We start from the raw sequence: 23,800 nt of genomic DNA on the forward strand, positions 1-23,800 counted from the left end.
TCCCCTCTTCATTGTATCCACCCACATTCATTATGCACTGAACATCTCTTTATTCACTTTATTCATCTCTCTTTCCTAGTAGACCCTGAGGATGTAGACTGAACTTTTTCACTTCAACCCTCAGCAGCGCAGAGTGGATACTAAGAAAATGTTTGTGGAAGTAAAACCTTTGTTCTCCCCAAAGAACTCTATCCTAAGCTCAAAGTGCCACACACACACACACACACACACACACACACACACACACACAAAAAATAGGAGAATAGATCCAATGGAAAAAAATTATAAAGTGTTTTAAAAGCATTTCACATGTTATTTCAGTGTTTGCCACAAACCTGTGAGAAAGATGTTATGGCCCCATGATACTGATGAGGAAACAAAGGCTTGCACTAGTTAAGGACTTCCTCAGGGTTACACAGCTAGAAAGTGGTAAGCCCAGGACTAGAGTTTGGGTCTCCTTATCCCAGGGCACTTTCCCTGTATCCCACTACCCCCACCCACCCAGGATTAATACCAACAATAGCAGCCATGGAAGGGCACTAGCAAGCCCCTTTGTTCATGCTATTTGGTTCCTCTGAGCTCTCCCCTGCCCCTCCTCACAATGGTCCCTAGATAGCTCTAGCTCTCACTGACCTCCCTCTCTCTTGACACCTACTACATCTATTCCACCCAACTGAGTACCTAATTGTATGTTTTATCTTGATTCTCCTGTGCGTGTGTCTGGTTGCCCCAAAAGATTCTTGAGGGCCCAAACCATGTCTCCTATGCCTCTATATTCCCCACAGCACTCAAGGGCTGGGTTCATAGTAGGGATTCAGTAAATACTCACTTGATGGATTGATGGTGTCTGCAGCTGGGCACTGGGCAAGGTCTGGGGAGGCACAGGTGAAAAAGGGGGAGAAACCCTGAAAGAAGATAACATAATAACCTCTATGGGTGCCTAACATAGAAGTTTACAAAGCATTTTCATACACACTATCTCTTGATCGTGCTTTGAGCCAATCAACAAAACTTCCCCAATTGCCCATTAACTGCTATGCCAAGACCAAGCTGGGTTAGGGACTGAATCATCACAACCCTGTGAGATAGGTATTACCCCCACTTAAAGGAAAAGAAAACTGAAGCCCAGAGAGGCTGAGCTCTGGTGTGAAAGATCTCAGAGCCTAGGATAGTACCTGACCCGTGGAAGTAGGGTTTAATCTCCTCTCCCCTCCCCAGGGTCCTGCTATAAGATGAGCCACAAGACAAGGAGGCCATTTCTCAAACAGGATTGCTTGTTGAAAGGAAGGGTCCACCCAGTTATGTGGGTCAGTTTCCCGTTACATACATGACACAAACCGCATGGGCTTGTGATGATCCGTTTGGCACGATGCCCAGTTCATAGCAGGTCCAGAAAACAATGTTTGTAGGGGTGAGTGATGGCTGTGTTGCAAGAGGTCTGTTAATTGTGGCACACAACCAAGTGTATTCGGCATGTCCTGTGGAGCAGCCATGTAGAGCACTCCCCCGGGTGGAGCTGTGACTCATTCCCCCAGGTTGGGATGCGGAGCCCGAGCTCTGGGCAGCCACGAGTTCTGGGTGGAACGCTGGAGTGAGCGAGGGGGAGAGAGAGGCCGGTGGCCCATTGCTGGAATGGAGTGGCTCCCTCTACTGGCGAACTCGGGGAATCACCGTGTGTTGCCGCCTATCTGTGTGTCACTGTGTCACGAGGAGTGTCACAGGTGTGTCAGCGAGTGTCGAGTGTCGGTGGAAGTTCGGGCATGGGTATAGCCTGTTCGTGGTGCAGTGTGGGTGTGCCAGCGTTACGTGGGCCTGTTTCTGGAACCACAGAGTGTACACACACAACCACATTTTGTAATACAGTTTACTTTTGGGGTGGGGGTAGGGGGTCGGAGGAGCTAGGGCTGCAGATTATCTGAGATTACTACCTGGGGTGACTAGGACGAAAGGATCTTCCGGCTGGTACTCATCACCGACCTCGTGCAGGTGGGATTCAGGACTAGAGAACAGTTCCTGGAAAGGGACTCTATCCCCAAAAGCAAACAAGGACCCAAGAAAGGGTTAACGTTGAGCCTCACAGCGACTTCAATCATTGGCTCAGGGCACTGTCAGTCAGCTTCGCGGCGGGGCTTGTGGGGCCGCCTTCGGACTGCCCAGCGACCCTCACTTGCCCCTCGACCCCCACTTCATTTCACTTCTGGGCTGCTGCCACACCCCCCATCTTGATGGAGACACCTTCCTGGGCCCTGGAAAAGGAGCGGATCTGGGCATCCTGGCTTCCCCACTCACTCCAGCTGCCTGGCTTCCTGATAGATGGTGATTATTATATAATAGACCTGCTGGACAGAACCGTGCCAGCCCTCGGAACACTTTGCCCCTCCTCGAAGCCTGCCCCAGGGCCTGGCACCAGCGGCACAGAGCCTGCCGCGCTGCTCTGCCGGCTCCCCCAGCACCGCCTCCATTCCAGGGCGGGAGACCCCGGGGCCACCCTCCCTGGTGTCCCTGGGGCCACTTTCTGGGATGGGGCGGGCGCCAGGCTGGGAGTACGGCCGGCGCCCCGCAGGTCTCGGGGTTGGCCTGCGGAGTATGGTTTTACCAGCGCCTCTCCAGAATTGTGGGACCCAGTTGGCCCCTTCCAACCTGAACTTGGAACTTGGGAGCCAGTAGAGGTGGGGATAGGGGGCGCAGGGGCCAGGGTCGGACAGCGAAAGGAGTTTGGAAAAGATGCGGGGGCAGGAAAAGGGAGGCTGGGAGAGGGGGCCGACAGGGGCAGTGGGGGAGGGACTCTTATCCTGACAGGGCTCCCGCCTTCCCCGACTGGAGGGTTTGGAAAAACTGAGCAGGCAGCCAAGGCTTGGCTGGAAATCCTGCAGCCCACCCTCCTGGGGACACAAAGCTGGAGGGCGGGGGCAGGGCGGGGGGAGAGAGCAAGACCCCGGGGAGGGCAGGGCCTCTTTTGGGGCTGGGGGCCCTGGGGCCAGGTCCCTGGGGAGGGGGTTCCTGGCGCTGTCTCCCCGCAGTCTGCTTCCCCCTTCTCCTTCTCTACCCCCTCCTTTCCCCCCTCCTCCCCCTCCCCGGCTCCAGTCTTGCAGATTGCGGGCAGACTTAACTCCTTGCGCGCCAGCCCGGTGGACTCCTAAGTGGTGACGCTATGAGGGAGGGAAGAAGGGAGGGACTCCCGACCTTACTCCCACCCACAGTTTAACACCTTGTGGCCCAGAACGCAGTCTCGGAACTTGGGCTTGTCAGAGCCCTAGAAGGCTGCCTGGTGCTCGAAGAACGACACACAAAACCCGGCACCTGAGAGCTGCGTAATCCAGTCCGCTCTCCTGCCACATCTTAACTGTATACCCTCCCCTGTCACCCCAACCCTCTGTGCCTCTTCCTCCACCCTTTGGCCACCCTCCCGCTACCACCCCCACTAGTTGCTGCAAAGAGCCCTGACAGATAGAAGGATGCAGGGAACCCGGAAACCTGGGTTCTGTGGCTGCTTCTGCATTCTCCTCCGCATCCCGCCTGGGAGGCCCGCGCAGGTGACCGCAGCCCGGGCCTCTTTGGCCTCCAGGGGGCTCCTTCACACATCTGTGGGGGTAGCTACGCAACCAAGGCAGAGAATGCTAGCCTCCCCCAGCTCCAGCTAGGACAAGGGCCCGAGTAGCCGGAAACCCTGACTTCACTTCCACCCTAGCCCCTCTCCTAGGCAGCACTTCCTCCACCATCAGATTTGCCCCCCGTTCGGCCGTGAAAGACTATGCCTGAGGGCAGTACCTCAGTCTAGGCAGGAAGGGGTTAACGGAGCTCCCAGGCTCCCTGTGAGAGCCAGGTGAGGCACCGCCCATCTTGGCCTTCAGGTGTACTGGTGGGGAAGTGGAGGGACGCCGACCACAGGACTGCTCTTTTGCCCCCTGGTGGTTAGATCTGGCTTAGCAGTCTCTGGCAAAAGCTACGCTCAGGTGGGGATTGGTGAAAGAAAAACTTTGGAGGCAGCTAGAGTACTCCTGCAGGAATAGCACCTTTGGAGAGAAAGAGAATCCTATGGGGAGGCTGGTGGAGCTCCCACAATCCCTACCATGCCATCCCCACTTATCAGGCTGCCACAGTCACTTCCAGATCTTTGTCCTAGGGACCCTACTTGTGGGTCCCAGGTGCCCAGACACCTGGAGGAGGAATAGAAGATATAGGCTCTATCCTGCCAGGGTCTCAACCGAATGAAGGGGAGCAATAGAAGGAAGCTGCCCCTCACCTTCTTTTCTCTCTGTGTCCAGGCTTCCCCGAACTCCCATTCCCTCCAGACCCCAGCAGCAAATGCAAACCTCTAGCCAGGCTTCAACGCTCCTACCAGCTACCCGGTCCCCCATCAGTTTCCCTCCCCTCTAGCCAAGCTGCCTTCTGAGTTTCTCCCCCATAAATAGGGTCTCTTGAGAGATTCTAGGTGCTCACAACCATTTCCTCCTATCCCAGGCAGGGCTGAGACCCTTCCTCCCCTCTACCCAGAAGCCTTCCCAGGTTAGCGAAGGCCGTGACCTTCAAGGGTTCCTTTCTCTTTTTTCCCAGTTGCCTCACTTCCTTCCCTCTCCCCATTTCCAATTATCTTCTATCTAAGGCTTCCTTTCGCATAAGCAGCTCACCCAAGCAAGAACAATCCTGTCGGGCTTCCCTGGTGGCGCAGTGGTTGAGAGTCCGCCTGCCAATGCAGGGGACACGGGTTCGTGCCCCAGTCCAGGAAGATCCCACATGCTGCAGAGCGGCTGGGCCTGTGAGCCATGGCCGCTGAGCCTGCGCTCTGCAACGGGAGAGGCCACAACAGTGAGAGGCCCATGTACCGCAAAAAAAAAAAAAAAAAAAAAAAAAAAAAAAGAACAATCCTGTCCTTGGATTCCTTGACTCCTCCAAGAATCCTTCTCTGACCAACCTCACCCACTTATTCACTAAAAAAATATCTATTGAGGACCTACTACGTACCAGGCACTGGACTAGATGATAGATATATGTTGGTGAATGAGACAGACGTAGTTCTTGACTTCACAGAAGTCACTTGACCTCACTCTAGTTGGGGATAGACACATGAACAGGCGGATTCAATTCAGTGTCACGAAGGCTTGCAGAGCACTTTGGAGAGACATCTATCTGGGACTTGGGAGTCTGGGAAAGTTTCCTGCAGCGAGCACCATCTGAGCTGAGACATTCCAGCCTAAGGTGTGGTTCTGTCCAGGCAGACAGTACATCTAACTGGAGGTCTAAGTATAGAACAGGATTCCAGCAAGGGGTCTCACCAGATGTTACAAGAGATCGCTAAGTCTGCATTCCCAAACAATCCATATCTAATAAGTTCTCCAAGTCTCCAAAGAAAGGAGACTGGGGACTTCCCTGGTGGTCCAGTGGGTAAGACTCTGCGCTCCCAATGCAGGGCGCCTGGGTTCAATCCCTGATCAGGGAACTAGATCCCACATGCATGCCACAACTAAGAAGTCCGCATGCCGCAATGAACATCCTGTATGCCGCAGCTAAGACCCAGCACAGCCAAAATAAATAAATAAATAAATAAATAAAAACGTTGTTTAAAAAGAAAAAAAGAAAGGAGACTGGCCAAGAGTATGTGACCTTGGCCTAGTCAGCCTCATCTCTGGGCCTTAGTTTCTTCAAAGAACAAGGGGGTTGGATGAGCTTATCTCCAGGCTCTTTTTTATCAAGAGGATAGCAATTAAATAGAAGGCTTGGTTGGTTGAGAGGAAAACAATCACGTGGCTCTGGTTGGCTTGGGGATGGAAGGCAGAGTTCATAAGCCCCTGAGAGGCTGTCAGAGGCAGGGCCTGGAGAAGGCCACACAAGTCACCTCCTACTCCTCAGTGCCTGGGTTGCCTGCCAGTTCTGAGTCCTGGGAACATTTAATTCTTGCCGTCAACTGAAGGCAAAAGCCTTTCTGAGATTTTGCTGGGAGAGGAGAGCATTGGGGGACAGCACCCCCAGAATATATTAATGCAACTTCCTTAACTTGCTCTTGTATGTAGCACTATAAAGCTTTTATTTTGAAGAGATGGAATGTTCAGAGGTAAGGAAACTGAGGCACAGAGTGGTGAAAGGACTGGCCTAAAATCACATGGCTGGTGAGTGATGGCTGGAAGAGGTGCCAGGTCTCCTAATTCCCAGTCCAGACACTTTCCACGACACCACTGCAGCACTCGCTTCCAAATTTCCATTGGACTTCTTCCTGCGTCTGGCTCATTTCCCTGTGAGGCCATAAGATCTGGGAAGGCAGGCTTGGCCTTCTTATCTGGATGTCCCCCAGAGCCTGGTGCAGGGCTCTGAACAGAGGGAGGGGTGCTCAGAACCCCCAGTCTCCCAGCCCCCCTTTCCTCTCCTTCCATGACCTTATTTACATGCACGTAGGTCTCTGGCTCAACCTAAAAAGGCATCCCTGGATTGTGGACAGAGCCTTGGGCCAGGCATATTCCCAGTCCCAACCAGGCCTAAAACCTGCTCTGTGACTTTGAGCAAGCTGATTAACTTCCCTGGGCTTCATTTTCTCCATCTGTCAAGACCCGTAACCGATTCTAACTCCTGGGGCATTTGTAACTTGAAATCCCAGATTAGGAAGTGTTTTTAAAAGCTCTAACTCTGAAGTAAGGGAGTAAGCTTAACGTTTCTGCCTTTTTGCAGGATTCCACAGCCTCAGGACCATGTCTGCTCTATCTGCAAGGACTGGGTACTGCTTGGGGTTCCTTCACCCTGATACCATGCTGGGTCCTATGAAAGTTACAGGATGTATAACCTGAATATATTCTGGGGTCCCACAGCCCAAATATCAAAAGTAATTTTGAAAAGGAATCCTAATTTTTACTTGTATCTCTTGAAAGTGATCCAATTCTTAACCCTCAGCACATCTTATTCAAATTCCCTTTCCTCTTCTATTCTGCTGCACCTTGCAACAGTTAAATCGCTCTCTGCGAACGCTAAATCAGCCCCTCTCTCTGCCTCTCTCTGTTCTCTGTAGTCAAGAAAGCTTTTCTGTCTCTCTTTGCCCACCATCTTCTCCTTATTACAAAGATTAGCTTAGCCTCTTATGTTTCATTATTTTCTTTTTTCCTTCACCCATTACCCAGATTCTCCCTAACACAAAAATAACGTTACCTGTCTCCGGCCTCTAGGTCTTATCTCTCACCTCTTGTTCTCCCAGTTTCATGTTACGAAAGCCCTGGAACTGAGCAGGCCACGACAAGATTTCCAACAACAGGTGAGGGATAAAATTATCTTGGGGCTGAGGGGAGGCAAGGCAGAGGAAGGCTGCGAACAGTCAGTGGTTAGTAAGTTTTTAATCCTGTAACAGATAATAAAGGCACCTGCCCTCAAGGAGCTTATAAAATGGGGACAATTAAAGAACAATAAAAGATGCTAAATCATTAAAAGATGTGGAGCTGATGCACCCAGTGCAGGTTGCATCCTCAGGCAGACCTGGAAGAGAAACAGGAAACTGACCTCAGGGACAGGGGAGCGCAGAGGCCCCAGTGAGGGGCGCAGATGGAGCAGAAACAGGAGAAGTCATCGATCTTGGCGGGAAGGGGTCTCAAAGACCAACTACCTAGTTCCAATTCTTTCTGATGCTCAACGCTCTGATAACATCCCTGGCAAGCAGTGTTTCAACATCTTTACAAACACCTCCAGTAATGGGGAGCTTCCTACCTCCCAGGGCAACTCATTCCATTTACGAACATCTGTTTTTCCTTCCTTGGAGCTGAATTTTATCTCCTTGTGGTCTCTACTCGTTAGTCCATAAACTACCTCCTGGCCCTTCACATATCTGGGCTTTAATGACTCCAGACTCTTCTCCTCTTCTCTAGCCTAAACATTCCCCGTTCACTAAAGTTATGCCCACGAAGACAAGTGGCCAACTTAGAGTAAAGCAGGACTATCAATCCTCTCCTTTATTCCAAAAACTGTATCTCTAGTAATATGGCTTAAAATTGGATGAACTTTTGGCAACCATGGTATGCTGATGACTCGGACTGAACTTACTAATACCCCAATTCTATTTTACCTGAACTGCTTCTAAGACATGTCTAGTCTGTGTGTGTTGCTGAGATCTTACACAGATCTCTGACCATTTCATCTTCTTAGGTTTTCCTACCATTCTATATACATGGAGCTGATTTTTGGATCCTTACCCTGTCTTTCAAAGTGTTTACTAACCCTCCAGGCTTATATCTGTGAAATGTGATACTATATTTTCATATACACTATTAATAGAAATATTTAAGAGGACAGAGATGAGGGCAAACCCTAAAGCACACGAATGTTCCTGGTTGATACCAATCCATGGCATATTGAGAAGTAGCAAGATACATGGTGTTGTCGGTGGAATGGGTCAGATCATAATGAACCTCAAAAGCCTAGTGGAAGAATAAGAAAGTCAGAAGGCGCAGAACCAGAATGTTTTTGAGTAGAAGAGTCACATGGAAGCAGACTAGTATAGCAACAAAATAAAACAAAGCACTAACTGTGGAACTCCACAGATCTGGACTTGAGTCCTAGCTCTATTGCTTACTAGTTGTAGAACTTGGACAACTTACTTTAACCACTCTAGCATCAATTCCTTCTCCTGTAAAATGGGGTAATACCTACTTCATAGATTACTGTGAAAATTAAATGAGATGACATATATGAAGAGCCTAATACATAATGGGTGCTCAATAAATCAAGTAGAAAAAGAGGGTGAGAAGAAAATCATGTTTCAGATGGGTTTGTTTTCTTAGAGGAGACTACCTTTCTAGGAGGCCCAGGTGAGGATGGGACTATAGTGTGAGCCTCGAATGACTTGCTGGGCACTCAGTCTCAGGTGGTATAGATGAAAGGGCAAAGGGATAAAAGCATATTCTCCTCTTCAAAAGAAGAATTGATACCCCTTGGACTCTAGCTACATATGGAGAATGACAGAGAAAGAGGAGTCGCAGGTGGCACTGAGGTTTTTACCCTGGGTAGTGACAGGGAAGTACTGTAAAGAGGGGTGATGCTTTGCGGAAGATGGGTTCATGTTTAGAGTTGTTGAAGTAGGCAGGATGGTAGGCATCCCCATGATGAGTTGGGGAGTGAACCAAGGACAGTGCCATGCAGGACCCCCCAGAGCCATGCTGATCCTTCTTCTTCTTTTTTTTTTTTTAAAATTATTTATTTTATTTATTTATTTTGGCTGTGTTAGGTCTTCGTTGCTGCGCACTGGCTTTCTCTAGTTGCAGTGAGCAGGGGCTACTCTTCGTTGAGGTGCGCAGGCTTCTCATTGTGGTGGCTTCTCTTGTTGTGGAGCATGGGCTCTAGGCATGCGGGCTTCAGTAGTTGTGGCACGTGGGCTCAGTAGTTGTGGCTCACGGGATCTAGAGCGCAGGCTCAGTAGTTGTGGCGCAGGGGCTTAGTTGCTCCGCGGCATGTGGGATCTTCCCAGACCAGGGCTTGAACCCATGTCCCCTGCATTGGCAGGCAGATTCTTAACCACTGCGCCACCAGGGAAGCCTAGCCATGCTGATTCTGACTTGGGACTAGAGAAGAAACTGCCCAATCCTGCTTTCCCTCTCTGCCCCCCATTCCCTGCTTCCTGATCAGAGTGGAATAGATAGACCAGACCTTAAATCCACTCTCGCATCACTGACCTCTGTGCAGAGCCCACTGGGACCCAAACTGTGTCCCTCCATGACTCTCCACTTTTCTGCCCTGACGTGAGAAGGAACTCAAGCTCTTGTCCAGCCAATAGACTCTAGCTTGTTGCTACGATCTTGGACTTCAGAAAGGAGAGATGAGGGGGGAAGGTGTAGAAAGAGAGCTTTGAACAGAAGCAGGCAGGGACAGAGGGAGTGCAAGAGAGAAACAGAGAAGTTGAGTAGGAAAGGTGAGCACCATGGGTATGGAGAAAGGCAGACTGATAGAGGAGAAAAAGAGAGATGGACAGGGAAGAAAAAAAGATTTGCCGAGAAACTGATGAAGTGCAACTGAGAAAACTGTTGCCATGGTGACGGGTCCAGAGGAGGGAGTAGGAATATAAATCGGATTATGAGTTGGGGGAGCGGGGAGGGGTGTTGCTCAAGACCCAGAGGCAGTGCCCCCACCCCAGGTCCTCCCCACCAGACCTCCTTCACCCACAAGGAATGCCTTTCCCAGGGGTGTCCCAAGGCCAATCCAAGGAGTGCAGTGAGGACAGAAGCACTGGAGGGCCTAGGGCTCTGGCACTCCCTCTCCTCCCCTCACCCTGGGTGAAGCAGAGCTGTACTCCCACCCCAGTGTGCCTCCTTGACTCTGGGAGAGCTCTCTCCATCGACCCTAATTTCTTTCATTCTACCTCTTCATCAGAGCCCCGAAGTGAAGACAGGGGAGGGAACTTGTTTTAAACACCTACTATGTGCCAAACACTGTGTTGGGCATCTCAGGACTTGTTTCATTTCGTCCTCAGCACGGCCCTCAGAGGTAGGTTTATCGCCTCCATTGACAGGCAGGAAACTGAGATCAAGGTCCCAAGCTGGTGAGCAACAGCCAGAGTGGGGTGCAGCCAGGCCCATCTGCTCCAAAGCTGTTTCCTTTCCTCCTAGCCCTCTGCCTACCTGGCAGAGCCTGTGTCCCATTCCCCGGCTTTTTCCTGTGCCCTCGGAACAGGTCGGGGCAGGCGGGGGGCTTCGGGGGATGGACGAGTTTGAGGTTCTCATTCTATTCTGAGAGATACAGAGAGTTGGGGAGACTTGAGGCAAAAACGCCACAGCGGCCAGACTCTGGGCTAAGTGGGAGGTGAAGGCGTGCTCTGAGCTCAGGGCTGGGGGAGTGGGGAGGAAGGGCTGAGGTGGAGAGGACCGTGGGAGTGTGGGAAGCTCAGAGGCCAGGCCATTTCCGGGAGATGCTGCGAGACACAGCGCGGCCACGTGGGGAGCTGGGGAACCCGCAGCTCTCGGTTTGCAAGTCTCTGAGCTAGTGAGCCAGAGGGACCCGGGGTTGGTATTTGACTGCAGGTCTCTTCTCTGCAAGTAAAGTGGCTGGAGGGGGGAAGAGGAGGGCGTGGCTTCCCTCCCTCTCCCTAAGGCTTCTATACAAATAACAGTTTTGCAAAGCGCACCATACCTGATGCATCATTAAACGGGACCTGGGGAGGTGGGAGAAGGCAGAGGTTGGGGCTATGGCCTGGGCATTTATGCCAAGACGACCACCCCTCCCCGCCACGAGGGTGCAATGAGATTCGAGAGGATGCTGGTGCCCTTCCATCATACCTTGCTGTTCCTCCTAGTGGCTACCTGGTTACTTTGAAACAGCTCCCCGTTCTCTCTGGGGACTGGCTTGAGCCACTCCCTAACCAGGAAGTCCATGTGTGTGTAAGAGATGGATGGCCCCAAGAGGGGCAAAACGTCCCTTGTCACCAAGCTGGAGATCCCAGGTCCCTGCCCCACACCCCTGTAGAGAGGGATCAGAGGATAGAGCTCCTTCCTCCTCAGGCCTGAAGGGAAGGCTGATCCAGATCAGCTCACTTCTACCGCTTCAGTTCACACCATCTCCTCCACATGCCACCAACATCCAGGACACCCCTCCTGACCCTCCTTCCCTGTTCCTGTCATAGGCTCCAGACCCAAGAGGGTCTAAGGAACTGCCCGGGGGTGAGAAGAAGAGCATCTTCCTTGTCCTCCGCCTTCACACCTGCCCTCCCCAGGCTGTCCGGTCTCCCACCCCTTCACCGAATCCCAGGCCCAACTACACCCGGACATGCAGGCCTTCAACACCCTCTTGCCAGCCCAGTCCCACTCAGTCACCTGTTCCCCCAGTCTGAAGCAATCTCCATGACTCCTACTTGCCACATCCAAGGAGTACGCGTCATGGCTCTTTATTCCCTGAGCACCAGTTTGCTATGGAACAAACTGAAAGTATTCTTCTTTGGGTACCTGGGACACCACTCCCTCCTGGCGCTTTTTTTTCTTTTAGGGAAGATTCTCATTCTCCTTTGCAGGCTCCTCTTTTCCTCTGCCCATAGTGTTGCTGTTCCCCAGGCTCTGTTCTTGACCTTGTCTTCTTACTTGGCTTGTACTTCTCTCCAAGGCTGCAGCTGTCACACCTAGCTGACAACCTCCCTGAGCTCCAGATCAGGCATCCGACCACCCTCCATACACCTCCACCTGGGTGTCCTCCAGGCACCTCAGCTCAGCAAGTTCAGTGATCTCCATCCCCTTCCCACAAATCTGCTCCTCCCACCCCCATTCATGCCCAGCTAGTGACAGTGCCATCATCCACCCAGCTGCCCTAGTCAGGACGCACCCTTAACTCTGCTCTCCACCCCCCTCCACAGCCCTCCCAGCCAAACCATCACCCCCAAATCTCCTCTTCTATCATCTTTTGCCTGGAATCTTATCTCAACAGCATGTCAGAGACATCCAAAATACCTCCCAGCTGTTCACCCAGCACAATCTCTGCATTGCAGCAAAAACCATCTTTATAAGATACAAATTTGATCACAACACTCTCCAGTTTAAAACCCTTCAAGGGCTTCCTTTTAGCCTTAGGATAAAAATTTAAGTGCTTAAAGGGGCTTACAAGACTTTTCATCTGGTCCCAGCTACTTCTCCAGTGACTCCCTCAAAATCCACTCTAACCTTCCTATGGGCCCGTTCTCTAATCTTGGTCCCTTACAGCCTAAAACAATTTCCCCTCTCCCCCCCCACCCCCCCCCCCCCCCCCCTGCCTTCACACTGCTAACTCCTACTCAAACTTCAGGTCTTCACTTATTCACCACTTCCTCCAGGAAGCCCTTCGGGACTACCCAAGCCCATGTAAGTTGCCACTTCTGTGAGGAGCCTCTTTGGCGAGTCTGATCTTAGTTTCCTCATTAATAAAATGAGGACAATAATAACAGTACTCACATCACAGAGGCTGTCATGAGGATCAAGCAAGAAAATATACATAAAGGATTTAGCACAGCATCTGGCATGTTGTAAGCACTCAGTAAATAACAGCTGTTATTATTACATCTTCTACTAAAATCCTGATGCAATGAGTAGTGGCCTCTTCAGTATCTCCCACTGGACCATAATTTCAGGGAGAACAATGTCTCATTCACATCAATGTCCAGCACTTAGCACAGTGACTGATGCAAAGGCATTTAATAAACATTTATTGAATAAATTAATTCGGGCCATCATTATTTCTTGTACGGATTAGCTCTCCTTCAGCCTAAGGAGAGGCTTAATTACCCCGCAATCAAAGCTCCACCTACCCTTTCAGTAGTTTTTCTACAACTAGATTGAATTATGCGACTTCCCTACTCAAACCCTGTTGGAGATTCCTCCTGTCTGTGGAAATCACAGGGTGATTACTCCTTCACTTCTGTACCCCACCCCTTCCACAGCAAACCCTCCTGCCCAGGGTCCTGGCTGTGCTGAACCCCTTGCTGCTTCCACACCCTCCAGCCTCTATGCCCTCAGCCTCAAATATCCTTCCAACACCGTGTCCCAGATGACACACCTGGGGATCCGAGGGCAAAGCTGGCCTCGAAGATGTATATTGTTTGGTTCACAAAGTGCATTTTCCTAATATATATTTAGTTTAAAATTTGAAAATAAGATCATTTTACCAAAAAATTCAGATTTGTGGCTTCTCGTGAAAAAGCGAGGAGGCGTGGCCATACTAGGTCCCCACCTTCCACAAGGCAACTCTTCCAGAGCTGCATGGGGTGGCCCGGTAGATGGAACTCGGGCTGCTACAGTCTTTCTAGTTGGCCCAGTCTCACTCACCTTGCTTTACTACTTTTGTTATCTGCCTGGACCCTGGAGACACTGGGGTCTTCAGCCCCTGCCGGCCTCACAACTTTTTTTTTTTGGCTACACTGAGAGGCTTGTGGGATCTTAGTTCCCCGACCAGGGAATGAACCCAGGCCCTCCGCAGTGAAAGTGCCAAGTCCTAACCACTGGACCGCCAGGGAATTCCCAGCAACATTTTGATCCTATCCAGCTGCAGTGAGGATCTTGGCTTTGTCTCCTTAGCAGCCACCTAGATGGCCCCCACTCCTGCTCCTCTACCTCTTCCGCACCTTTGCTCTACCTTGACCTCATTGAACACCCGCTCGCTCAGTCCTCTTTCCTGTCACATCTATCACTCCTTCTCAAAACTAGCCTAGATCTTATTCTCCATCCCTTCAATCTTGTCAATACCCTCAACTTTCCCTACCTTGGAAACCCTGAGTCAGTACAATGTGACAGTTTTATCATTTCTATGCTCTAGCTGTTGAGTAATTTGAACAGTTCCCAAAATGTCAAGGTCAGTAGGATGGTTAATTTTATGTGTCAACCTGACTGGGCCATGTTGTCCAGATATCTGGTCAACCTTTATTCTGGATGTTTCTGTGAAGGTGTTTTTTGGATGAGATTAACATTTAAATCAGCAGATTTTGAGTAAAGCATATTACCCCATAATATGGGTGGGTCTCATCCAATCAGTTGAAGGCCCTAATGGAACAAAGATGACCTCTACCCTCTCCCCATGAGAAGGAAGGAATTCAGCCAACAGACTGCCTTTGGACTCAAAAACTGCAACTCTTTTCCTGAGTCTCCAGACTGCCGGCCTCCCCCATCAGATTTTGGATTTGCCAAGCCTCCACAATTGCATGAGCCAATTCCTTAAAATAAATCTGTCTATATATACACATCCTGTTGGTGCTGTTTCTCTGGAGAACCCTAACTAATACAGTCCGTGCCCCTGAAGACCAGTAGTCCTCACGCTGAGCTGGGCTGTCACCTCCAAACACAGCCTTCCTCAGGGCTGTTTGTAGCTGTGTCTTCCTCTCCCACAACAGCTAGGCCCCAAACCCTTCTCGCCACTGAGTATCCTACTTCCCAGGGAAAGCAGAGACATTCAGGAGGGAGCTCCCTTAACTTACTTCTCTCATCCCCCAACCTTTCCCAACACAACCCCTCCCCCACGCAAAGTATAAGATTTCTCTGCACCATTGCCCCCATTCTTCTCTATCTGGAAAGTGTCATTCCTACGGCCAAAGGCTAATGCCTCCACCTCTGATCTGAGTCCCATCTTCTCCCTCCTCCAGGAGCCTCCCCATAAATTATACCTCCCTCTCTCCTGTATCTTTAACTTTGAAACAAAACAGGTGAGACTTTTCTGTACCCCCAATTCCCTCCAGTTATGTCTCCTTCCCTTCCCAGCCAAGCTTCTTCAAAGAGCAGTCTACACAGTTCTAACTCTCCCGCCTCCCACTTATCCCTGGACTCTCACAGTCTGGCTTCTGCCCCCCTCACCTGCAGAAACCTGCTCTGAAGGACACACACACCCCTCAAGATGCTAGGCTCAGGGACATTTATCAGTCCTTGCCTTCAATCCTGACCTTCATACCGTTTGACACCTCCTTTGCAAAACCTTCCATCCACTTTCTACTGGTTCTCCTCCTAATGCTCATTCCTCCTTCATCAGCTCCTTGCCCTCCATCTGTCCTCTAGACACTGTGTTTCCCAGAATCCTGTCCTTGGTTGTCTTGTCCTTCCCTTCCACTACTCTCTTCAAGGACTCTTTTCTACATTTATGATTTTAACCATCGCCTGCCTTCCCTCTCTTCATCCCAGACCTCCCCGCTGTGCTGGAGCAAATGTCATTTTCATCTAACTTGCCCAAGATATTGGTATTATTTATCTATTACTGCATAACAGCCTATCCCCAAATTTAGTGGCTTATAAAAGCAAACATTTATTCTGAGAATCAGGAATCTGGGAAAGACTTAGCCGGGTGTCTCATGAAGTTGCAGTGAAGATGCCAACCTGGGCCACTGTCATCTGAAGGACTGACTGGAGCTGCGGGCTCTGTCTCCAAGCTCGCTCATTCACTGGCTGTCGGTTGGAGGCCTCAATTCCTCTCTGGGTCTTGGCAGGAGGCCTCAATCCCTTGCCACGTGGACCTCCCCATGGAGGTGCTCCCATGCCCTCCAGGGTGAGCAATCCATGAGAGCAAGGAGGAAGATGCAATGTCTTTTAGGACCTACTCTCAGAAGTGACCTACCATCACTTCCGTCATATTCTATTGGCCACATAGACCAACGCTGACACAACGTACCAGTCTTTTACCCACTGCCAATTCATTCTCCACACTGTTTCTAGAATGATCTTTAAGCAAGTAAAGCACCTCAAAGGCTTTCTGTTTTCTTCAGCATAAAAACCAAGCTCCTTAGCATAGCATACAAAGCCATTGGTGACCCAACCAAGTAGCTAGTGCTCTCACCATGTCCATCCTTTAATACTTCTTTCTAGCCAAGATGTATGGTTCACAGTTCCCAGGAGGTGTCAGGATAATTCACTTCTGAGCCTTTTCATGTGCTGTTCCCTCTTTTTGGAATATCCCACTTAGGGATATTTGGAATATCCCACTTAGGAAGGCTAACTCTGCAACTCTCCAAAATTCAGCAACTTGAGAACAGGAATTATGTCTTGTTATCTCTGTATCTCATCACCTAGCATAGCACCCACCATAGAGGAGTTATTCAACAAATGTTTACTGAATGAATAAGTGTGTGAGAAGGCAGTTCCTGCATGCCTAGTACCCCTGTGGCATTTGTGGTATCCAAGGAACAGCTTGTCCACCTCTCAGTCACTCTCCCCTCTCAGACTACCTTTCCTGCCCAACCATCTCCCTTTGCTTCAATGACATGGTTGGAAAACACATTCTGAATTCTAACCCACCTCATTTCTTGCTCACTCTGTAACCTTGGGAACATTATTTATTGCCTCTGAGCCTCTAGTCTTCATCTGCACCAAGGGTTAATAAAAAGGAGAGGATAAGATAAATTACTTAAATTAATATTAATTGAACTAGATACTGTGCTAGGCACTCTTAAATAAATTAGCTTGAGCGATAGTCATAGTATCCTGGTGAGACAGACTTTATACCCTTTCTACAGAAGAGGAAACTGCAGCTCAGAGAAGTTAGGTAGGTAACTCGGCCAAGGTCAGAAAACTGGAAGATTTGAGGCAAGTGGTTGTATCATAGGCAACATTAGAAAATAATAAAGAAGCATCCAGTTGTCTTCCATCACTGAACAACTGAGATTTTCTTACTCTCACAGCTTTTTCCAGCCTAGTATTTCAAGGATAGAGGCTCTGACATTTCCCACCAGAACAACATTTGGTGAGCACTGCATCTTACCCCCAGGTCCAAGTCGCCAAGGTTTCCCCCAGTCTGCTCCTACAGATTCTGACAATGATCTCAACATTCCTTCTGCACCTTTATTTTAGAGCGTATTTACACCTGTCATATCTTACTAGATAGATGGGAAAGAATGAGTCTTCCCGTTTTACAGGTGAGAAAATTAAGGTTCAAAGTAACTCACCTAAAGTCATATGGTATCACTCCTCAACAGGAGGACAGTAGTCCCCATCAGAAGTTGACATGCCCATGGAACCAAGGGGACATGTTCTTCTAATTGACTGGGAAGCAGAAGAGTGGCATTAGGGAAGGAGAACCATTAAGTATATCAGACAGACCTGAGTTCTGATCTGAGCTCTTTTGGTTGCAAAACTACCACAGTTCAATTTAAAAAGAAAGAAGGAAGGAAGGAAGGAAGAAAGAAAGGAAGAACCACAGTTTAGAAAGAATAGTTCTGTTTTAGGAGCTAATCTTTGTGGCAGAATAGAGAGATCAGGAGCTCCTTGAGGGCAAAATTTTATCTTACCTTCATATCCCTGGTGCCTAGCACAGTTCCAGGGACATAACTGGTATTTAATAAATGTTTGTTGTCTTGACTAGGGGATTTGGAAGGAAGGAGGCAGGGGAGGGAACTTGAATGAGTTGAGAATCAAGAATCCAAGGGGGAGACAGCCTAGAAAGAGTGGGTCCAAGAGAGAGACTCCAGGCATTTGTGGCCCTGGTTCCCTTTCTCCAAGCCATGAGGAAATCCTCCAGAGGAAGAGGGTGCTGTGGCTTTAAATGACTTCAGCGTTGTCAATGAATCTGCTCTGCTAAAAGAGTTATCCTCTTGCTCCTGCGCTTGAGCTCCCCCTTCTCTCAGCTCCCCAAACCCTTCTCGGCTGCTATGATGGGATAATTAGATGCGAGAGCTCAGCACAGATGATGCTCCAGTTGCTTAGCAACTAATGGTTTCCATGGAGACCGCAAAGCACAGCCTCCAGAGCAGCCAGTGAGCAGCTCGGCAGGGCAGGGAGAAGACGCAACTCTCAGCTCCTCCAGAAACCTGGGGAGGGCCAGGGGTGGGGAAGGGGGGGGGATTGGAGGGAGAAAGGAGGGTTTAAAGGCACAGGCCCCTCTTATCCTTTTAAAATCTGGTCAGAGCTCTGCCCTCCCCTACCCAACTCCATCCCCCTCATAATTTCAGATGGGGATGGGGGCTTAGGAGTGGACCCTACACTACGCACTCTGCAATAAACCCAACCTCTTCTCCTTTCTCCTCCTGGTTTGTGACTGAAATGGGAAGGAGTCTCTTCCAAGCCCAAGTGTAAACATCCTCCCAGTTGGTGATGGGATTTGAAGAGTACTAAGAAGATCCTTCACCCCTGGAATTCCACCATTTAGTCTGTTCCCGCTCTCCAAAGTTCTCAATGTGCAAAAGATCCTCTTTCAGTTTGTAGAACGGTGATAAGATCTGATCTAAAAGGGGACAAAAGCCAAGGTGCAGGAAAAACAGGATTTAGTTCTTCACCCAAAGGCAGCCTGTCCTGGGAGACTGGGGAAAAACACCTGCTCCTGATCTCCATCACAGGATCCAGAGCGTGTGCGTGGGAGGGGGGAGGCAATACAGAGCATCTGGCGACTCAAAGTGTGGGTCTCCCAGACTAGCATCAATCAACGTTACCTGGAAGCTCGTTAGAAGTGCGGAATTTCAGGCTCCATCTCAGACCCACGGAATCAGAAACTGCATCTTAACAAGATCCGCGGTGATTCATATGCACATTAAATTTGGAGAAGCGCTGGTCTGAGGCCCTCCTACTCTGCTTGGGTCCATGAGTCCTATCTTTATTGTCACCACCTGCTCACACCCCAGGCCTTGAGTCTACCTTCCCACCGTGGGGGTAAGGACACAACCCCACCAGCCCCTTACTTCCCTACCGGGACCCCGGCCCTCTTCCAGGACTGGGGAAGCTAGAGTGGCTCCTGGAGCAGAAAGACACACATAACACTCTCTGAGGAGGTCTACGACCTCTCCTGACAAAGTATTCCATGTTCCACAAGTGGTTCTACTGCCGAGTCTCAGTTTCCACATCCACAAAAGGTAGCCAATGACATCTACCACCCAGGATGGCTGTGAGGGTAAGTGTGGAGCAACCAAAGACCCTGCCTGGGGCTCAGGGTAGGTGCCTTCTCCTCTTGTCTTCTCTCCACTCACAATTCCTCCTTCACGTCTCTCTAACACTGATGGTCTCTAACACGGATGGTGCCATCAGAGAAGTTGTGTCTCTTTTTCATTTTCTCCTACCAGGTCTCTCTTCTTTTTTATTTATTTATTTATTTATTTATTATTATTATTATTTTTTGCGGTACGCGGGCCTCTCACTGTTGTGGCCTCTCCCGTTGCGGAGCACAGGCTCCGGACGCGCAGGCTCAGCGGCCATGGCTCACGGGCCTAGCCGCTCCGCACGGACCGGACCGGGGCACGAACCCGCGTCCCCTGCATCGGCAGGCGGACTCTCAACCACTGCGCCACCAGGGAAGCCCCTATTTATTTATTTTTAATTTATTTATTTTATTTATTTTTGGCTGCATTGGGTCTTCGTTGCTGTGTGGGGGCTTTCTCTAGTGGCAGTGAGCAGGGTCTACTCTTTGTTGTGGTGTGCGGGCTTCTCAGTGCGGTGGCTTCTCTTGTTGCAGAGCACGGGCTCTAGGCACGCGGGCTTCAGTAGTTGTGGCTCGCGGGCTCAGTAGTTGTGGCGCACGGGCCTAGTTGCCGCGCGGCATGTGGGATCTTCCCAGACCGGGGCTCGAACCCGTGTCCCCTGCATTGGCAGGCGGATTCTTAACCACTGCGCCACCAGGGAAGCCCCTCTGTCTCTTCTTTACTCTCAAACAATTCACAAAGGTTGCTGACCAAGGCTGACTGTGCCCACCCCCACCCCCACTAGGTGGGTCAGTGCCCACCTCTCCGAACACTGGACGTCCTCCCCGGCATCCTTGGTCCCACTCTCTAGAAGAATGGGAAGCCCTGTGCGCTCCCGGGCACCCACACCCCTCTGCCTCTCCCAGAGCTCTGGGCCTGGGCCTCAGTGGATGCCAAGAACTGGAACCCCTGGCTCTGCTGCCCCCACCCCCTACTGCCTGTTTCTCTCAGCTTCTCTCCCATTCCTGCCCAACCAAGGCCCTTTCAGGAGCCCCTCAGGGTTATTCTCCTCTCCCTGCACACCAAGGCAAACTCAGAACTTGTCGCCCTCCTAGGAAGAGCCCCGCACCACCTGAGGGGAACGGTCCTATACAGGCTGGGCTCCAGATGCACGTGAGGCAGGGACACTCATGCCGTTACACGTGGGTGCCCCAGAAGAAGGGGGTTTTCCTCCCCCCACCTTAGTTACCCTGCCCCTCTGCAGGTGACTAAACCACCAAGATCCAGCCAGGGCCTCCCCCTTCTTGGCCTGAGGGTTAGCTCTCCATCCTGAAAAACCTGTCTGGGGGCCTCCCCTGAGGCTGTAGGGCCCAAGGGGCAGGTTGGACAGGATTCCCCTCTAGCCCCTCCCACCCCCAGGACAAAATCAGACACCCCCGGGGGAGGGCCTCACTTTCCTTAGGAAGCCACAGCCTGCCAGCACCCACCCCAGTTCCCAGCTATGGCATCTCCGCTGCCTGTTCGGACCTTGTCCTTGATCCTGATTCTGCTGGCTGTCCTGGCCCCCGGGGCTGCAGGTCTCTGCCATCTCTGGCCGGGGTGGGGAGGGGCTCAGGGGTCTGGAGAGGAGGGACTGTGCCTTCCAGGGCTCTCAAAGAGGGCTGGTCTGGCCAGTTGGGGTTGGGGGACTGGTGATGGCAGTGACCAGGCATCAGTCACTGGGGCCCAGGGCACACTCCTGGTCCCAGATCCAGGAGGCAGGGAGGTGTGGGGAAGAGTCCAAGGCTATGGATATGGGTGGGGTTGGGCTCTGCCCCCTCCTGGCATCCAGGGTCTAGCGGCTTGGTGGAGCACCTAGCTTCTGCAGCTCAAGCCTGCCACCTGGTGGTCGCACAGGCAAAAGACTCGTGTTCTGCAAACGGACTGCAGAATAGGACTCTTCATCCTCAGAGAGGACCCAGGGGTGGGGGGCAGATCTGTTGATGAGAGGGGGATTGACCCTCACCTGTATTCCCTCCTGGCCCCCCAGCCGACTTCAACATCTCAAGCCTCTCTGGTCTGCTGTCCCCAGCGCTGACAGAAAGCCTGCTAGTTGCCCTGCCCCCCTGTCACCTCACAGGGGGCAATGCCACACTGATGGTCCGGAGAGCCAATGACAGCAAAGGTCTGCTGCCCCCTCCCAGGCATACCCTAGTCCCCAGAGATCCCTTCCCAGGACACCCGGCATCCCTCCTCCCACTCATCCCTTCCTATTGACCCCCTTCTTGGGCCATCCATACTCTAAATACTGCCCTTCTCCTTGGGGTCTCCAGAAACTTGACCCTGCCTCACACCCCCAATTTCCTGCCCAGTGGTGAAATCTAGCTTCGTGGTGCCTCCATGCCGCGGACGCAGGGAGCTGGTGAGCGTGGTGGACAGTGGGTCTGGCTTCACGGTCACCCGGCTCAGTGCATACCAGATGACAAACCTAGTACCAGGAACCAAATACTAGTAAGTACCGGACCCTGGCCTGGGGCATCTGTGGGAGGGCCTACAGGAAAAGAAGCTGGGTCCTGACTTTGGTGTTAGCTGTGGGAGGTGGTCAGCATGGGGGAGAGTGAGGACCACAGCTAAAGGGGTCAAGAATGCACCTCTCCTGGGCACAACAGGAGGCATAGCTGTGAAGGGGGAGGCCTGGGCTCCCTCTTACCCTAAGTCCCAGATACTCACTGAGGATTCTCTCCTCTCTCTCCCAAATCTCACCACAAAAGCATTTCCTACGTAGTGACGAAGGGGGCATCCACTGAGTCCAGTAGAGAGGTCCCAATGTCCACACTTCCTCGTAAGTAATATCTCAGGGCCTCCAAAGGCTTTCCAGGCCCCTCCCACCCCATCCCGCAGCTGCCTCTCCCTGTGTTCCCTTAGCTCCTTTGCTTACCTCTATCTTCACACTGAGCCCTTGGCATTTTAAGTGGCTGTTGACTCATCTGCCCGCACCGCTAAACTTTGTGGGTAGCGATTGTGTCTGATTAATTTCTGTATCCTCAGTGCCTGACATAGGAGATGCTTCATAAATGTGTTTTTTTTTTTTTTTTTTTTTAAACATTTTTTTATTTATTTATTTTTGGCTGTGTTGGGTCTTCGTTTCTATGCGAGGGCTTTCGCTAGTTGCAGCGAGCAGGGCCCACTCTTCATCGCGGTGCGCGGGCCTCTCACTGTCGCGGCCTCTCGTTGTGGAGCGCAGGCTCCAGACGCGCAGGCTCAGTAGTTGTGGCTCACGGGCCCAGACATTTATTTATTTATTTATTTTTGGCTGTGTTGGGTCTTCGTTTCTATGCGAGGGCTTTCGCTAGTTGCAGCGAGCAGGGCCCACTCTTCATCGCGGTGCGCGGGCCTCTCACTGTCGCGGCCTCTCGTTGTGGAGCGCAGGCTCCAGACGCACAGGCTCAGTAGTTGTGGCTCACGGGCCCAGTTGCCCCGTGGCATGTGGGATCTTCCCGGACCAGGGCTCGAACCCGTGTCCCCTGCATTGGCAGGCGGATTCTTAACCACTGCGCCACCAGGGAAGCCCCATAAATGTGTTTTTGATGGATGTCTGGATCCCTCCAACGAGTCGTTGGTTGGTTGGGTGAATAAATGGGTGAAGGGATGGCTGGTTGGATGAATGGATGAGGGACTAGGCTGGGAGCCTTGGGAAGGATGGGGGCCGCTCCTGACCACAACGGCCTCCCTCCTCTCTTCTGACAGGAAGGAAGGCAGAATCTATTGGGCTGGGAATGGCCCGGACGGGGGGCATGGTGGTCATCACGGTGCTGCTCTCTGTAGCCATGTTCCTGCTGGTTCTGGGCTTCATCATCGCCCTGGCACTGGGCGCCCAAAAGTGAGGAGGACAGCACCAGGCAGCAGGCTCCTCCAGGAAGTCCAAGGCACCGTCCATTCCCCCAGCTCAGGGCTCTGCTTTTGCTCCTGTCTCCTCTGCTGAAAAGACTGCCTGCTCCCAGGCCACAGGTGCCAGGCTCTGGCTCCTCTGGTGCCATCAACTCCCCTCCCTGCCCCCCTCTCCACTGCAGCCCTTTCCTCCCTCTGTCCCCCTCCTTGTCCCCTAAGGCCTCACCTTGGCCCAACACTCCCTATTATTCCCCTCATCCCACTCGTGTCAGAATTGGTTTTCCTCCCACTTCACCTCTTTAACCAATCCCTACCCCTGACAGATGGGAATTTTTCCTTCCCTCAGTGAATTTAGTTCCTACAATAAAACCTGATGCCATGTTGCTGTGTGTTTTTCTCTTCAATGTGCTCCACTTTGGGGTGAACCTACAGAATCTGTGTCCAGGCTGCAGCTGCTCCCAGTCCTCTCTCTGCCCTGGAACCCCAAAGCTGCTTTTCCCAGGAGGCAGGAAGGGGTGGATGGGATAAGAATCCAAGAGTCAGGGACCTCCCTGGTGGTGCAGTGGTTAAGAATCTTCCTGCCAATGCAGGGGACACGGGTTTGAGCCCTGGTCCGGGAGGATCCCACATGCCGCGGAGCCACTAAGCCTGTGAGCCACAACTACTGGG

General features: G+C 51.4%; 1 protein-coding gene across 2 annotated transcripts; it reads left to right on the plus strand.

Moving 5' to 3' along the window:
• Positions 1–20,716: 20,716 nt before the first annotated feature.
• UPK2 (uroplakin 2) lies at positions 20,717–23,514 on the plus strand. 2 transcript variants are annotated; one of them, XM_024751795.1, is made up of 5 exons: positions 20,717–20,841; positions 21,294–21,428; positions 21,616–21,754; positions 22,015–22,085; positions 22,991–23,514. In XM_024751795.1, the coding sequence occupies exons 1-5, from the start codon at positions 20,766–20,768 to the stop codon at positions 23,125–23,127; spliced, it is 558 nt and encodes a 185-aa protein (XP_024607563.1). In that variant the 5' UTR covers positions 20,717–20,765; the 3' UTR covers positions 23,128–23,514. The 2 variants fall into 2 exon arrangements, with proteins under 2 accessions (XP_024607563.1, XP_024607564.1); XM_024751796.1 differs by having other exon boundaries at positions 20,737–20,841; positions 23,069–23,514.
• The last annotated feature ends 286 nt before the right edge of the window (positions 23,515–23,800 follow it).

Source organism: Neophocaena asiaeorientalis, unplaced genomic scaffold, assembly GCF_003031525.2.
Source record: "Neophocaena asiaeorientalis asiaeorientalis breed wild unplaced genomic scaffold, Neophocaena_asiaeorientalis_V1.1 scaffold479, whole genome shotgun sequence".
Lineage (NCBI taxonomy): Eukaryota > Metazoa > Chordata > Mammalia > Artiodactyla > Phocoenidae > Neophocaena > Neophocaena asiaeorientalis.